Genomic DNA, 18,079 nt, shown 5'->3' with positions numbered 1-18,079 from the left:
ATCGTTTATTGTCGTAAGCATTAATAATTAATAATTACTATATGTACGATTATATGTTCCTGTCCTGGGAAGAGGTCAAAGGTAACAACCAACTCTCTTCGCCTATATCTACGATTTTATATATATATATATATATATATATATATATATATACGTATGTATGTATGCGTGTATATATGTATTGGTATGTATAGAAGACTAGAAAAAATTATTACATTGTCTAGATTCATAAAATGAATCTTTGTTAACGAAGAGGCGGAGGCGGTATTCTCTTAAAGGTTTTCCACGAACTTTATTAGACAGACTTCGTTCTAACGATGTTGCAAGTCTTGTTTAGAAAGTCTAACGCTATATATATATATATGTATGTATGCATGTATGTATATATACCCATTGTTCTAAAAATTTTGTATACGAAATGAATTGAAACCTCTACAAGGCAATAATGTCACATCAAGTAAAATTCAAATTTATTATAATTGTCGCATATACATACACGTCACACACATACACAAAGAGAAAGAGAGAGAGAGAGAGAGAGAAAGAGAGAGAGAGAGAGAGAATTATAATAAGACGCATTGTTTATTGTCGCTTCGAAAAAAATTTTTTCTTTAAAGATTCGTGCGTATCGAACTGTTTCTTTTTTTTTTTTTTTTATCACGCTTAATAAAGAAACGTCGAAATTAAACGGACGGGATTTTTTTATTTTTTATTTTTCTTTTTTTTAAGGTAAAGGATTAAATACGGCGTGTCCGAATGAAAGTATAAGAGCAACCATAGAAGCTTCTACTTCTTCGTCCTCTTCGACGAGGAAGAAGAAGAAGAAGAAGAAGAAGAAGAAAAGAAGAAGAAAGGAGAGATGGCGACGCTTGGCCGACTCTTTGGGTCGATCGAACCAAGATGCGTCCGAGTCACGGTGGATGAACTTGCTGAGATCCCTTCCACGCTCGTTAAAACAGATTCTCTCTCTTTTTATTCTTCTACTTCTTCTTCTTCTTCTTCTTCTACTACTTCTTCATCTTTCTCTTTTCTTTTCTTCAAGATGAACACTCCTTACATGCTGCTCGTCCGTCCAGCACGTTCGGAGATAAAAGAACGAAAGAATTTCGATCAGAAAAGTCTTGATCGTCCGATGACCAATACGAATTTTTGTATTATTCGATGTTTAAGAAATTTGTAATAAGTATTAAATATATATATATATATATATATATATATATATATTGCGAACTATCTTCCATTCAATATGGTCGAAAAAAAGAAATTTATTATCCGTACTCGTCGTGAAATACTCTCAATAAATACCAGAACGAAAATATTCAAATATTAACTCGCGTAATACTTGTTGATATTGGTGCAAGCAAAAAAAAAAATAAAAATAAAAAAGATATCGTGAGAGATCGATAAACCTGACACTCGAAGAACATTCAAATGCACAAGCAAATTTAAAAAAAAAAAATTATTGATCATTGAAAAGTCATTCAATTATATCTATCTTTCTTTCTTTCTTTTTTTTTCTTTTTTTAAGAATGAAAAACAGAAAGAAATATATATATATATATAAACGATCACTACATACTTGCGTTATAATCATTTCGATTTTGAATATCATATAGATGCAACTCGATGAAAGATTATTTTCGATGTATTCGTCAATGAGTATCTTTCGACAAAAATAAAAATAAATAAATCGCAGATTACTTTTTACGAAACAAAAAAAAATATATATGTATGTATGTATGTATGTATGAAGGTATTAACTAACTCTTCAACGATAAACCTTCGTTGCAATATCATCGAGTGTTCGATAAAAGAGGGAGAAGAGGCTCGAAAAATAGCGACGGCCCTGGGCTTAAGCGCAGCAGGAGCCATCCTCCTCCTCCTCCTCCTCTTCCTCTTCCTCTTCTTCTTCTTCTTCTTCTTCTACGCCGACGCGCAGGCATGAAAATATTACGAAAAGGCCTTTGGGCTGTAGTAGTAGTAGTAGTATATATATATATATATATATGTATGTATGTTTTATGTATATATAACTATAGTATAGAGATCGAGAAGGATGATCTCGAAAGTATCTTCGTTTTATACCGGGTGATCGATCGACAATTTTCGGATCATTTTGTTTTTTTTTTTTGTTTACTCGCTCGTATCTGTCTAAAAAAAAAAAAGAAAGAAAGAAAGAAAGAAAGAAAGAAGAAAAAAGACAAATCGTATCGAGAAATCGTAGGTACATTTTCTCGAGAATTTAGACGACTTAAAATAAATATAAATATCGACGTTGTTATTGTTCGTTGTAAAAATCCTTATCGTTTTCTTTCTTATCGGAATCGCTCGCTTTTTTCTTTTTCTTTTTTTTTTTTTTTCTTTTTTAATACGCTTCGATTCTTTTCCTCCGAGATGAATTGTTAGAAAAAAGAAAAAAGAAAATGTAGTCGCCATATTGGACACACTAACCGCATTATCGCATTCACATTATTGAAAATTATTTATTTCTTATTTAGGCGAGATTAAAATCAGAAATCTATACTTCGATCTTAAATTATTTAGCGAGTAAATAATTGTGTATTGATCCAAAAAAAGAAGAAGAAGAAGAAGAAGAAGAAGAAATAAATAAAACAATCATAACCTCGAGAATCTTAATGCCGCCATTTTCGATCTGTCGATTCAACGAAAAATTTATTAAACGATTGAAACAAAAGGAAATAAAAACGAAGACAAAAACGAAAACAAAAATACGTCACAACAAGGAAGAACGCCCGGACGTTTATATTCCGAAAAAAAAAAAAAAAGAAAAGAAGAAAACAAGAAAAGAGAAAAAAGAAAAGAAAGAAAAAGAAAATGGAAGAGAAAAAAGAAAAAGAAAAACAAGAGCTCCATTTCTCGTATGCCTCTCATGCCGAGTTTATCTCTCGTCACGGTGCTTACGGTCGCTGCATTAATCGTCGATGTCGTAATTCGGTAATACGAATAAGCGTTAGCATGATCACAACAGAGAGGCATGATCTAAAAGAGAAAGAGAAAGAAAGAAAGAGAGAAAGAGAAAAAGAGAGAGAAAACGTATCTCCTCTTTGATCAGAAGTCGTGATCGTTCGTGATGTAAGCACGAGTCTCGATCGATGCACGGAGTCCTGAGTAGAACGAACTTAGAATAGAAAGTTAGCTGTGTGAGTATATGTGTGTATGTGTACGTGTGTCTATGTATATGTATATTTATATTTATACACGTAGAACTTTGATGAAAACAAAGAAAAACACAATTTAAATATAATATATATATATAATAATATATAATATATACTCTATATATATATATATTTACAATATTATAATATATGATATTAGATATTAACAATAGAATGTTATTATTAAAAAAAAAAATAAAAATAAAATAAAAAAGAAGTACACTTTCGTGCATATCAATATTGTTAGATCTATTCGATTCGAAATATACAATGAATCAAAGAAACAGATAACATTAAAATGTGTGCGTTTGTGAGAGAGAGAGAGAGAGAAAGAAAGAAAGAGAGAAAGTCGAATTTACAATTCCTAAATAAATGTTCTTCGAGTGTCCAAGATAAAACCAAAGAGATATTTACCTATTCGAACATTTTGTTGGAATACTTTCTCAAAAAGTATATCATCGGAATATCTCTCTCTTCCTCTTTCTCGAAGAAAGGGGAGAAAGAGAATGAAAACAAGCTATATGTGAGATACGATATGTTCCTTTGCCAAAATGTATACATCATGGTTGGTAAGTAAGACAGAGAGAGAGACAGAGAAAGAGAGAGAGAAAGAGAAACGTAAATACGTTGACCTCACGATATATTCCCTTCCAAGCAAAGATACGACTGGCATCGAGACGATACTCTTCAAGTAATATATATATATATATATATATATATATATATATGTATTTATATGTATATATTATATACATTGGTTCCTTGATATTGGAATAAACCATCCTTGCATGAGAAAAAGGAAAGAGAAGGGCTGGTTATTCTATCAGAAAGTAAAGAAACTTACAAAAATGTAGTGTCCAGGTGTATATCACCTCGAATAATATAAAAACATGGCGTAGGAAAAATATAATAGGGGAATAAAGAAGAAGAAGAAGAAGAAGAAGAAGAAGAAAAAAAAAACATACACGAAGGAGAAAAGTGCTGTATCAAAAATATTACAATGTTTAAAAAGAAAAAGAAAACAAAGGGGATGGAAATTGGATATATAAAGAAATATATATAAAGAACATTAGAAGTATGTTTCATCGGTATTCTAATCTTTCTAAATTCGAAGAATGGAGAAGTAGATACTAAGAATAATAACAAATACAAATCATAAAAGAAAAAAGAAAAAAACGAAATTGACGAATGAAAAAGAAACATGAATGACGACGAACGTGTAAAATTAGCGATAATAAACAAAAACAAATTAAAGAAAAAAAAAAAGAAAAGAAACAAAACAAGAATGTAAATAACAAAACTTGTTGGAAGTTGACTATTATGTCACGGTGCGTTGAAAGAAAGAAAGAAAGAGAGAGAGAGAGAGAGAGAGAGAGAGAGAGAGAGAGAGAGAGAGAATCAGTAGTAAACAATAAGAATAACAGCAGAACAGTGGAAAATCGTATTCCGCATTAAAGATTCAGTGATTATCTGATTAGCTAGGTTAAGAATGATCATAATGGATTATTAATCCGATTAAATAAGCGACTGGGGCTCGAGAATTATTATTAGTAGGATATTTCAACGATATTATAGCTGACCGATGATGATGACGAGGATGAGGATGATATCACGTTATAGACAGAGTTACAGACACTAAAACTCAATGTAAAAGTTTCTGGGTTGCTTTGCTTCGTTTTACGTTGCTTTGCTTTGCTTTGCTTTGCTTTGCTTTGCTTTGCTTTGGCGTTGGGTCGTCGGACTGACTGGGAACGTGGTACAACGACCCCTGGCGTAAGTTCGACGCTCGAGATGAGACATGCTCGCGAAATGACTTGTTACATTATGTAGAGAAGGAAAGGGAGAAGTAGTAGAGGAAGGAACGAGAGGAGTAAGTAGGAGGATGAAGGGAGATGATGAGGAGTAATATGGAAGGGATGGATAGTTAGGGATGGTAAGGGTAGGAGTAGGGGTAGTAGTAATAGTAGTAGTAATAATAGTAACAGTAGTAGTAGTAGTAGTAGTAGTAGCAGCAGCAGCAACAGTAGTAGTAGTAGCAGTAGTAGTAGTAGTAGTAGTAATAGTAGGACGTTTTTTCAAACGTTACAATTTTCTGGGTTGATCGAGTCGATGGTTAGAAAAAAAAATAAAAATAAAAAACTAAGAAAAATACATTCCGCAGTCTATCTCTCACCTGTCGGAACTCTCAGAACTGTCGTATCGATCGGCGCAACGCTTCTTGCCGCAAGGCCCAACGAGAGTCTCCTCGGCCATCCTGACCTGTCCTTTGAAGGGGCTGCCGTTGGACAAGGAGCCGGCGCAACTACTACTCTTGACGTTGCTCGCGCCGCCGGCAACGGAGCTGCCACTTCCGGTGCTGCTGCTGCTGCTGCTGCTACTATTGCCGGTGTTGCTGGTGGTGTTGTTGCTGACGCTGCCACTGCCAGTGGCAACGAGGACGACGGCATTCGCTATTCCGCTCGTTGTGACGGTTGTTGAAGAAGAAGGGGAGGCAGGGGTGATGGTGACGGTTACGGTGTTAAGGGGAGGAGGATCGTTCGTGGTATCGTCTCCTCTTCTATCTTTCTCTTCGTTCTTCTTCTTTTTCTTTTTATCTTCCTGCTGTTGTTGCTGCTGGTGCTGTTGCTGATGTTCCTGTGGTTGCTGTTGTTGTTGTTGTTGATGCTGCTGCAGTGGTAGTTGCTGCGATTGCAGTGGTTGTTGTTGTTGTTGTAGTTGTTGTTGTTGTTGTTGTTGTTGTAATTGAGTTTCCTTCTTTTTATTGTCATGGTCTTCGTCAGCCTCGGATCTAACCCGATCATTTCTTTCGTTGATGTTGGATAAATTCGGGGTTAGTTTCGTACCAACCGATTCCGACGGATCAACGAGTACGTTAACAACATCGATTAAACGCGAGGAGCGTGTATTACCGAGCATCTTTGTTACCAACAAAGAAGCACCACCACCACCACCACCACCACCACCACCAGTAGCACCACCACTATGTATGTTAACACCATGTCCTATTATACCACTGGTATTAACATTTCTATTATTACCAACACCAGTGATACTCGTGACAATGCCCTCGGTCGACTTTTTCATCAAGCCTATCCTAACTCTTCGATTTTCGATTGGCGTTGGCAGTTCGTCATCATCCTCTTCCTCTTCCTCTTCCTCATCTTCCTCATCACCTTCCTCACCTTCGTCGTCGTCGTCGTCGTCGTCGTCGTTATCGTCGTCGTCGTCATCCTCCTCCTCCTCCTCCTCCTCCTCCTGATCATCCTCGTCCTCTTCCTCGTAATCATCTTCCTCATCGTATAACAACACCTTGTTATGTTCCTTTCCACGTATCGTGGACGCACAATCACCACCGACGACGACAACGACACCACCACCACCACCACCACCAACAGCACCAGCACTAGCACCACCACAACTGCCACTACCACTGCCACTACCAACACCACAACCAACACTACCAACACCACCACGACGAGCAGTACCACTGCCATCACTATTAAAATGATTACCAATTCCACCAGCAGCACCTTCGTTAGGAATCCTTTCCTGTTGTAACTGTTGTTGCTGTTGCTGTTGTTGTTGTTGGTGTTGTTGATAAAGGTAATGGTGATGATTATGACGATCATGATGGTAACGACGTCGGTTGTCAAGTTCCTCGTAATCGTCCTCGTCCTCGTCGTCCTCGTCGTCATCGTCATCCTCGTCGTCCTCGTAATCGTAATCGTAATCCTCGTAAAATTCACCGTTATTATCCCGTTTATTGATAAACCGTCTAATAACAAGGTCCTGGCCCGTGCTCAAAGACAACGACGACGACGACGACAACAACGACGACGACAACAATGATGATGATGATGATGATGATGATGATGATGATGACGAGGAGGATGTTGATAATGTTGATAATGTTGATAATGATGACGACGATGACGACGAACCCGTAAGTACAGTGTTGGTTGGTTGGGACGTCGAAGTTGGGTCCTGTCGTTTCTGTCGTTCCCTCGATAGAATCCGAACATCAACAGCAGACGCCTCTTCCGCGGACGGACCGTCTGCCATCTTGCCAAGGAACGCACTACTGTTTTCTTGGCAGTGGCCCTCCTCCACAACCTCCCCTCCTATACTCCTACTCTCCTTCTACTACTATTACTCCAATCTATCTCCTCGCGGTCGTTGTACAGTCCTCTTTTCCACCTCCACCTCCTCCTCCACCTCCACCTCCACCTCCACCTCCTCAACCTCCACCACCTCCACCTCTTCCTTCTTCTTCTTCTTCTTCTTCCTCTTCTTCTTCTTCTTCTTCTTCTTCTTCTCTCCTATTCCTTCTCTTCGAAACTTACACTCACTGACTAACTTACTAACTTACTCTTCTTCGACTAATCCTCCTCCTCCTCCTCCTCCTCGTCGTCGTTGTCGTCGTCGTCGTCGTCGTCGTCGTCGTCGTCGTTCTCCTCGACGTCGTTTTCTCTTTCCCTCTCTTTCTCTTTCTCTTTCTCTTTCTTTCCTTCTCTCTATCTCTCTCGCGTTTTCTCATACAATCTTTCTCTATGTCTCTTTTCTATCCGCTATTATTATTATGTCGTCGTCGTCGTCGTCGAACACACACTCGTCGGGCACGAGAGCACGGGCCCGCGGCACCGCGCGCTCTAACTTCTTTTCTACCCGCCCGGCACGCGTCTCGATCGACCCCACTCTGTTTTATCCTCGCGTACGATGCCGCCGCCACCTCACGCCGACGGCAACCCACTGACGACCCCCACTACGAATATAACGAATCCGCACCGCGAGCCGCCGCGACTATTACCGAACGTAACACGAATCTTACCGAAGTTTACCGAACACTAACGACTCGCCTGACATCTCTCGGCGATCGCAGCGCTCTTTTGCGTCAACCTCGTACGCTCGGTCGAGCGCGCTTCTTTTCATTCTTTTTTTTTTCTTTTTTTTTTTCGTTTCTTTTTAGTGACGGTGATGGTGGTGGATCTTTATACTTGTTAAGAGTATATCCAAATTTTTTTTTTTATCTTTATCAGGAAGAATTAAATTTGATAGACGGATAGGTGGATAGATAAATAAATGTAATAGGCTCGTTTATGTTCGTTCGTTCGTTGTATTTTTTTTTTCTTTCTTTCTTCTTTTTTTTTTTTTTATTCTTTTTTTTTTCTTCTCTTCAACTACTTTATTTAATACTGGAAAAAATGATCAGTGTATTTGGTAGCACCAGACAAATTATACAAACGACAGCCCTCTCTCTCTCTCTCTCTCTCTCTATCTCTTCCATTGTTCTATCTTTGGAATGTTCGTTATACACCAAATTTCTATTATCGTTACGTCGATAAGAAGGGACGTTTCCTTTTTGTCTTTTCTTGTCTTTTTTCTTTCTTTTTTTTTTTTCTTCTTTTTCGCTTTTTTCTCTTCTTCTTCTTCTTCTTCTTCTTCTTTTAAACATGTAAAACACCGTTCGAAGTAATAAAGCATGTAAACAGTTTCATCCTTAATTAATAAGATTGCAGAGTGTAATTTAAACGTCGTCTTCTTTCTTAAATATACAAAGCCGTTTAAATTTTTACGGTATACGAGAAATATCAATGAACCATTGTCATTTCGTGTGCCCATTATCGATCTTTCAGTTAGGCACGTTGGATAGGCACTTTGAGATGATAATCGTTGACGCAATACTTTCGTTTGTTGTGCGTTTAAAAAAAAAAAACATGAAACGAAAACAAAGAAAGAAAAAAAAAAAAAAAAAAGAAAGAAATGACGATGTCGTAAACTCGATAAATATTAATTAATTAATTAATTATTTGATTATCTTTAGGGTCCATTGATTATAAGAAAACTAATATATAAAAGTAAGTCACACGTGGCACCGTTCTTTCTTAATTATTGTCGTCCTATTATGAAAATGATTTTTTTTTTTTTTTTTTTTTTTTTTCTTTGCAATGATCACTAAGTATATATATATATATATATATATATATATATATATATATATATGTATGTACGTATGTAGGTCAATATACAGCCGAAAAAAAAAAGCTTACTAAAAAGTAAATTATTTCTAGTAATTCTAATAAATCTTATTAGAGATCTCTCGCCGCCATTAAAGTCAGCATACGGTCTCAAAGCTACGTGTTTTGTCTTCTTTTATCGGAATGTTAATAAAAACTTTCTCTCTCGTTCTCTTTCTTTCTCTTTCTGTCATCACACTCGATTACAGTAAAACTGTGAAGAATCCACACGCACGCACATACATACATACACATTAGAGTAGATACGCTCGATCTCACACAACAAATAGAGGCCAAAGTTTGCAAAAGAAAAGAAAAGAAAAGAAAAGGAAAAGAAAAAGAAAAAAAAAAAAAAAATATCAGAGAAGAAAAATCAGCTAAACATACGGATTCACTTAAACCTTAGCAATTTCGTTCCCCTTATCATCGTTATCTCTTGGTACCAACGAGAGTCTCGATGTGTCCGCTAATTCCGCTAACAAAAGTACTTCGTTTTCTGTTAAATTTCTTGCTTCGTTAGAGAGTATGTTACCATGGCCGCTAATACTTCTAGCTAATCGTCTGAACGCCTTTTCACGTCTTTGATTTTCCCTTTCTATTTTCAATTTGGTAAACTCGTCGTCGGAACTACTGTTCGTCGAACATATTGAACTTCTAGGGCTGATCATGCCATCGCCTATCGTGGTACTCTGATAACTCCTCGAAGGCTCGTAACTGATACTGGATCTCTCTCTCCTGAAATTAAAAAATTAAAAAAGAAAACGATATACAACGATGAGAAATAATATTTCGTTTTAATAATAGACGAACAAAAAAAAAAAAAAAAAAGAAAAAAAAGAAAAAAAATATTACACGTATACACGGACGCAGATTTTAATTTACTATAACGATAAAATAATAATAATAATAATAATAATAATAATAATAATTGAAAAAAAAAAATTGTATGGAGAAAAATTGACCTAGCAATGGGATATTTATTGCCATTCTCGAAATCGTGACCATTGCCGTTGCTACCATCAGCTGTAGTCAGATGAGCGGTGGCAGGTGCACTGTTAGAAAATACGTCTCTTGTTCTGGTATGATCAGCACCAGGTACGTCGACTGGTGCACTAGCTGGTGGTGGTCCTTGAGGGAAAATACTTTGTACGTGTGGCCTGTGTTCTGGTCTCATCGACGTCATCGTCATCTGTTCGTCAACCTCTTCTATAACGCCGATCCTGGTCGAGCCACCTGTACCAGCTGATATTTGATCGACAAGAAAAATAAATAAATTAATATTACACGAAAATTATGAATATTATTATTGTTAATGGATCTAGATCAATAAATAAATCTTACCAAATACTCTTGCTTGCAACGATGCTGAAGAACTAGAGTGCGGAATTCTACCGGGTGTTTTGGTACCACTCGATGTACCATCCGGTCTATCCTCCTTACTGAATAATCTCTTTAACATACTGGTTACACTGTTGACCCTGGTCAGCGAACCACCCAAGTTACTTGGCGTTGATCCAGTGTTAAACGTGCGGTCACGATTACTCACTCTACTGGCACTTCTAAAATGAATAAACGTTTATCGTTAATAAAGTTATCTATTCGTATAACAAATATATGACTCATAGTTTTAACATTCGACTTGAGTGACTTTATTACCTTGACATTTTAGCAGTGGTAGCACTTCTGTTAGCAAATTTATCGATTAGAAAATTCTTTTCTTTTCTTTTCTTTTCTTTTTTTTTTTTTTTATCGTGCTTTTTAACGCGTCCTCTTTTAACCTTGTTCTGTTTATTTATTTTTTTCTTTTTTTTTTCGCTTTTCCATTTTATTCTTTATCTTATCAAATTATTATACCTGGACAATTTCCCGTCGGCAGTAAAATGTATTCCGGATACGGCGTCGTCGGCAACGTCATTGCGAAATTTTTGTTGATAATCCGGTACCATCTCGTCTATTCTAACGGAGGAGGGTTGAAGTTCTTGTTGAGCAGCCGACAATTGTATACCTGCTGTTGATGGTTCAGGATGTTCCTCACGGAATGGTTGAGAGGCCGCAGTGTACGGTAACTCAGTTGGAAATATTTCGTCCCAATACTGATCCCTTATCAATTCTGGATGCTCGTGATGCATCTCATCGACGATCAGATAACTCACCTAATCCAAAGAAAGAAAGAAAGAAAGAAAGAAAAGAAAAGAAAAATCAAAGCGTTTAAAAATCATTAAAAAAGAACAAAGAACAAAAAAAAAAACACGACGATGAGACATCAACTACCTGTAAGTTACGATCGATTATCCAATTAACTTCGAAATCATCGTCGTCCTCGCCAAAAGGATTTATCAAAGTTTCAGCGACCTTTAGCCAACCCATGTAAAAGAAAAACTGTAGAGTCGTGAATACGGGGAAATAAACATCAATAGTGGACGAGGTTGATGTTTGGATCCATTGTCTCCCCATAACGCTTGTCAAAAAATACGTGTAAACGGCCAATGTAACCACCTTAACAAATTAAAATAATACTTGTTAAACTATTCCAACGTTCTATATCTATTAGGATCTAATCTTTATATCAATTATTATTCATCAACCTACTGACCTGAGTATAAACCAATGGTACACTTATGGTATCATAATGTATAAGATTACCGCACATTCCGCGGAACTTGTTCAACTCGTCTATCAACGTTTTAACAGCAAAATCGTCGCGTATACGACCTTCTTTTCTAGCCCTGGTTACTATACTCGAGGCCCAAACGATTGGTAACCAATGTTTGCTAGGTTTAGGAAACTTCGCATTTAAACTTTGAAATATCGAGAGTTCATTCTCCAATAGTAATCCAGTATCAACGAAGTGTTCCAACGTTGGGAAACGTTTCTTCACTCTTGGTGATACGTTTGTTAAAACCAAGGTCAGACAAACGCATACGTATCTGCGAAGAAATAAAAAAAGACATGGAAAATGAAAATGAATCATGTACAAGTTAATTCTTATTATTATTATTATTATTATTATTGTTGTTGTTGTTATTGTTTTAGGATACCTTACTATAGTACGACGCATCAATCGACCTCTCTCATCGTTACCATGAATAGTTGCCGATACAAATACAGCTATAGAGTCAGGCCAAGGTATAACCATGTATTGATTCCACCATCTTGTCATAACTATACTAACGTAAAATCCTAATACAAAGGACAACGGTATAAGATCGCTATACTGATTGCAATAGGCCACCACAGCTTCAAATATTTTCTTTTGTTCGTCATCCAGTATCAATCGGTAGATACTTGATAATGAATAATAAATGAATAAAAATAAGGCCAGATCTAACCATACCAATTTGTATATACTCGCTCTCCATCTGTATTGAGAAACAAACAAAAATAATTAATAAATTAATTGATTGAATATTAGAACGATTTAATCAATGAATGAATGAATGAATGAATGAATGAATGAATGAATAAAAAAAGTCGAATTAAACTAACTAGGCTTCTTTAGACTTTCTTCAAAGTTTATCGATTGTACAGTTCCACAAATATATATATATATGTACACTTGCTCTACATACTAACTCGACCTTGACAAGTTAACAAAGATCCTTGAAACTGATAACAGATATAATATTTCTTCTAGTGGGTGAAAAAGAAAAATTAAAATCGCATTTTTGATTATCATCGCCATTTTGATTACGATCTTATCGTGATAATGTTCGTATGCGTGTGTCAGAAAAAGAAAAAAAAAAAAAAAAAGAAAAAGAATTAGTCTTCAATCTAATTAATTAAATTTTTGTTAAGGAGAACAGAAAGAAATAGAAAGACGATTAGAATCGTCGTTTAATAATATTTCTAATAGTTATTGTTGTCCGATGACGAAACTACTAAATAGGTCTCTTATCATTAAAGAGAGAAAGAGAGAGAGAGAGAGAGAGACAGAGAGAAAAAAATTGCTTATCAATTATCATTCGAAGGAGTGCAATAATGTGTTTGCACTTGACATGACATAGAAATTTCTTACAATTTTAAAAGTCGCTCTTGCAATTATTTGTATAGAAAAGAAATAAAGAATAAAAAAATAAAAAAAATAAAAGAAAACAAAAAAGTAAAACTATTAAATAAACTTTTATTTGCTGTGTGTGTATGTGCGTGTGCGTTCTATTTCTATGCAATTTTCTTGTAAAATTATATACAAGAATATTCATTAAACTGCGTCAGAACGATATAAATCGTAACAATTTTTCAGTGACGCGTGCAGTCATGCTACGTCCTTGAAATTGAATGTAATTTCACATGATATATATATATATATATATATATATATATATATATATGATCACATATACATAAAGATTGCATGTATTTTATCCTTATCTCTCTGTTTGAACAAATAGTATGAAATTTTCGATCGGTCCTCTTTCGTTTAGAATCTAGATCGTCAGGGACGAATTTAGACCTTACAAGACCCTAAGCATAACAAGAAGAATGAATTTGTACGCCATTTTTTTTTTTTTTTTCTTTATTTTTTAAGAAATTTATCGAACTCTCGTGTTTCGATTGATTCATTTCTCTTATATATATACATTTATATACGTCATTATGTTCGTAAAGAAAAGTAAAAAAAAAAAGAAATAGAATTTTGAAATATGGCGGATTCGTCCATGTTCATTCTTATAATAAATGTCTCTTAAGATAAATACGGCCCTGTTACAGTAAGATCGTTCATTTTACTGAAAGATCAATGATCGTACCGTACTCATTAATATTCAAAAGATCATTTTGCTTAGAAACACAGTAAATAACACTCTACTATTGTGTTTAGAATGACAATACATGACAGGCAATCTCTTTTTCTTTTTTCTTTCTTTTTTTTTTCCAATTTGTTTCTTTTTTTTTTTTTTTCACGTAAAAAATGATTTAAAAATGACAGACGAGACGATACAATGGTCTTTTTGTGTTAATAGTTTCCCGGTGATAACTTGGATAGACGTTTTAACGCTCGTTAAATCAATCCTTGTATAATAACTGTGGAATTAATTATCGAAACTCGTGGAACGAGTATGAGTAAGATGAGTCTTGCGTAGAAAATCATGATGAAAAAGCACGCGACATGATTCGCTTATTATCGGACTTAACTCGATAAAAATTACATATTTCTTGTTTCTTCATAAATAGTGTGTGTGTGTGTGTGCTTAGAAATTATTGTTAATTAAATTTTTACAAATAGATAAGATTATTACGACCTTTTTATTTTATCATAATTATCAATATTTATTACGTAAACATTTTTAATTTCTTAATAAATCGTGAATATGTATTTTTAAAAAAAAAAAAAAAAAAGGAAAGAAGAAGAAAAAGATTGTTAATCGAATTTCTTTTTTTTTTTTTCTTTCTTTCTTTCTTTTCCCTAATTAATCTCTACAAGATAAATATAATTTTGTGATTTCTGTTTACGAAAATCTCTTTTTGCTTGTTTCTTTTTTCAAGAATGAATGCATGGAAATTTTTTTTATTTCTCGATGTAAACGATAACGAAGAAATATTTTATTAAAACTTGTATTAATATAATAAATTATTGGAATTCTTTTTGTTTTGTTTGTACGATAATTCTTCCACAGGATCGATGTGTAAAAATTTGTCATTTTTTAATCAACGATAAATAATAAATAATATATATATATATATATATATACGTAACATATAATTAATAAAATTTCGATATATCATTGATCTTCAAAATATAATAAAAATAGCACAATTAGACGATATAAACTCGTCGGAATAATTTTCGTCGAAAAAAATAAAGAAGAAAAGAAGAAGAAGAAGAAATAAATAGCTTCTTTGTCAATAAAAAAAAAATTCATACAGAATATTAAATATAATTATAGAAAATTGTCCAATATCATGCAATATTAAATACAGTTTCTCTGTTAATAAAAAAAAAATCGATATAGAACATTGAATACAATTACAGAACATTGTAAAATATTATACGACAATAAATACACTTTCTTTGTTGATAAAAAAAAATTGATCGAATAAAAAATATCGAACGTAATTTCTTTGTCAATAAAAAAAAAAAAAAAAAAAAAAAAAAAAAAAAAAAAGAAATATGAGAAATAATGAAAAGAAGATGGAAAAGAAATGAAATGAATGAACAAAACAAAAAAAATTTTCTAATACCTTAGTAATAATTTAAGGAAGCAACCAAGACCACGGCAGGTAGCGACCTCAGCAGTATAAGTGACCGTCATCCTCTTCAACCACTGAAGATCACAAAGCTCAGCCTTGATCGATAGAAAGGATCTCTTGCATTTCCTTAGAAAGAAAGAGAGAGTGAAAAAAAAAGAGAGAGATGAAGAAAACAAAAAAAAAGTACCACACACGCGAACACATATACAAAAAGAAAAAAAAGAGACACAAAAAAAAAATTCACCTTCTTCTTCAGCGATAATTTTTTTTGTCTTGTTTTCAACTTTATTAGAAATTCCTTCCTCTTTCAATCTTCAATTTCCCTGGGGCAAACTCATCTCCTTCCTAAGTGTCTGTTGCGAATGTAGACAGCCGCTTATGAAGGTCATCGATGATGTAGCTACATCAGTAACACTGTCACCACTCCGTGATTATATAATTTGACTTAACTCGTTTCGATCTTACCGTGCAAATCGTTTCGAACAGTCTTTAAAACAATTTTTACGAAGTTCCTTATTTTATGATCTGTTTTGTTATAATCAGTAAAATCATAACTTCTCGATCTGTATCCTCCTTTTCGTAGAATTTAGTTTTCTAATGGTATAATAAAAATCCCATGGATTCGTTCTGAAAAATAAAATTAATATATATTCATATATATATATACATATATATATATATATATGCGTGTGAGTGTATGTATACATGTGTATCCAAATAAGAAAAAAAAAAAAAAAAGAATGAATCTGTAAATCTACGAAAAAATTTTTAATCCATCTAATACACGGTAACTCGCAAAAAAATGACCGACAAAAAATAATAAAGAAAAAAATAGAGACGAATCGTTCGAAAAGATTGTCTAAGTCTGAAATCAATGAATTACTATGATTCACAAATATTCTAATCAATGAATCAGCTGTGAATAAACTATGATTCACAAAATTGATTAGGAAACAATTGTCAAAAATAGAAACCACGTGGATTCGTATCGAAAAGAACAAAAAAAAAGAAAAAGGAAAAAAAAATGAAATAGATCACACGCGAAAAGAAAAAATGGAGAGAATCTTTCTGAACGTTTCCAAGTCCGAAAAGAAAAATGTCAAGGATTGAAATCACACGTGGATTCGTTCTAAAAAAAGAAATTAAAAAAAGATCGTCTTACAATTAACTACAATTCGATGATAATGAATTAGAAAGACCAAAAAAAAAAAGAAAAGAGTAATAATAAAAAAAAAAAAAAAAGAAATGTTTCAAACCCTCTCTATTTTTCTCCGACATTTTTGTTTTTTTCTTTTTTTTTCGATAAAATAAAATATCTGTTTTATAAAAATTAGAATGATCATTGACAAACTTAATCGTTCACTTTTATACAATAACAATAATAAAAATAATGGAAAAAAAATATCATTCGATGAATTGTAATCGTTCATTCCACTTCTAGAGAAAAAACTTACGATCTCACTGTCGAATACGAATTAGACGACAATAATGTCGATGATTCATCAGGGGAATACGTGGTAAATGATAGTAACGTCAATGTTCCTACAAACATATAAATATACATATATATACATATATACATACACACACACACACACATATATATACATATCTCTTCCATCAAATGTAACTTTGTTACCGGAACTGGAAATAACTGTTATTGTTCATTGAAAAAAAAAAACACATACACACAACACACACACACACACACACATATATATATATATACAACAAGTTTAGATAAATAAAGGAATCAAAGCGAACAAATTAAAAGCTACAACAAAAACAAATAAATCTTTGATCTATTTGATAACAATATATCTCTCTCTTTTTTTGTCAAGGTCACCATATGAAACGATTCAGTCCTACAACCTCGAAGAAAATTTTCATGTAATAAAAATAATCGTTCGAACGATTAACTTTCGTTAGGTCGCATCTTCTCCAAGTTATTTCTTTTTCTTTTTTTTTTTTTTTTTTCTTTTTTTTGGGGTTAACGTTTTATCCAAAAAGAGAAGTTATGTCAGAAAATATTACTCCTAAAGAATTACTCAATGCTTTCCCTCACCTAACCATCCATCCCCCGCTTAACTAAACTCCCTACTTTAACAGTCCTTATCGATAAGAGAAAACACAAGTTAACTGGTGTCTCTGTCAAACGCAATCCGCCGATTGCGTTCTCGCAAAAGGTTAAAGCAATATCAAATAATCGTAACGTGGCTAACGATAACAGATACAAAAAAAAAAACAGAACGATCTCTTTTACTGGTTTGTCATTGATAGATAATTAGTTAGATTAACAGTTAGATAGATAGATAAATAAAAAATTTTTATCTTTCATTATTAAATCGAAACGACAAACGTAATCAACCGTTTGTCGAGATTGTTAAGATTTTACGTTGATTAGGAAGAGAGAGAGAGAGAGAGAGAGATAGAGATAAAAAAAAGATAAGAGAGAGAAAGAAATGATGATGAGAGAAAACTTTCATTCTAAGAACTAATGCCAAGGATAATGTAACACAAGAAATAAGGCCGTGTGTTAGCTTAGTTTAGTTTATAAATAGTCCTTAGCAAACGCTATCTCGTAATTACCGTACTCACTATAGTTCTTACTAGTTCTTATTCTCTTTCTCGCTCGCTCGTTTCTTCGCTCATTATACATTTGTACATATCTATATATACATGTGTATGTATGTATACACA

General features: G+C 33.9%; 2 protein-coding genes across 11 annotated transcripts in view; both read right to left on the bottom strand.

Moving 5' to 3' along the window:
* Positions 1-9,129, bottom strand: part of LOC122637323 (zinc finger protein jing homolog) — a 109,780-nt gene extending 100,651 nt beyond the window's left edge. Inside the window, exon 1 of one of the 2 annotated variants that reach the window (XM_043829369.1) lies at positions 5,353-9,129. In XM_043829369.1, coding sequence (XP_043685304.1) covers positions 5,353-7,241 — 1,889 coding nt within the window. In that variant the 5' untranslated portion in view covers positions 7,242-9,129. The remainder of the gene's footprint in view (positions 1-5,352) is intronic. The other variant, XM_043829368.1, reaches the window with a different exon arrangement.
* Positions 9,130-9,359: 230 nt separating this feature from the next.
* The window catches only part of LOC122637322 (bestrophin-4-like), a 10,408-nt gene continuing 1,688 nt past the window's right edge, over positions 9,360-18,079 (bottom strand). For 3 of the 9 annotated variants that reach the window (XM_043829360.1, XM_043829364.1, XM_043829362.1), the window contains exons 2-11: positions 15,621-16,006; positions 15,371-15,508; positions 12,232-12,552; positions 11,787-12,120; positions 11,465-11,689; positions 11,048-11,346; positions 10,850-10,876; positions 10,535-10,752; positions 10,156-10,435; positions 9,360-9,928 (exon numbers count right to left, since the gene is read on the bottom strand). In XM_043829360.1, the coding sequence (XP_043685295.1) occupies positions 9,589-9,928; positions 10,156-10,435; positions 10,535-10,752; positions 10,850-10,876; positions 11,048-11,346; positions 11,465-11,689; positions 11,787-12,120; positions 12,232-12,552; positions 15,371-15,441 (2,115 nt within the window). In that variant the 5' untranslated portion in view covers positions 15,442-15,508; positions 15,621-16,006 and the 3' untranslated portion in view covers positions 9,360-9,588. Of the gene's footprint in view, positions 9,929-10,155; positions 10,436-10,534; positions 10,753-10,849; positions 10,877-11,047; positions 11,347-11,464; positions 11,690-11,786; positions 12,121-12,231; positions 12,553-15,370; positions 15,509-15,620; positions 16,007-16,833; positions 16,922-18,079 lie in introns of all 9 variants that reach the window. The other 6 variants (XM_043829358.1, XM_043829359.1, XM_043829366.1 and 3 more) reach the window with 5 other exon arrangements.

This window comes from Vespula pensylvanica, chromosome 25, assembly GCF_014466175.1.
Source record: "Vespula pensylvanica isolate Volc-1 chromosome 25, ASM1446617v1, whole genome shotgun sequence".
Taxonomy (NCBI): Eukaryota; Metazoa; Arthropoda; class Insecta; order Hymenoptera; family Vespidae; genus Vespula; species Vespula pensylvanica.
The sequence above is the reverse complement of the archived record's forward strand: the minus strand, read 5'-3'. Positions and strand labels throughout refer to the sequence as shown.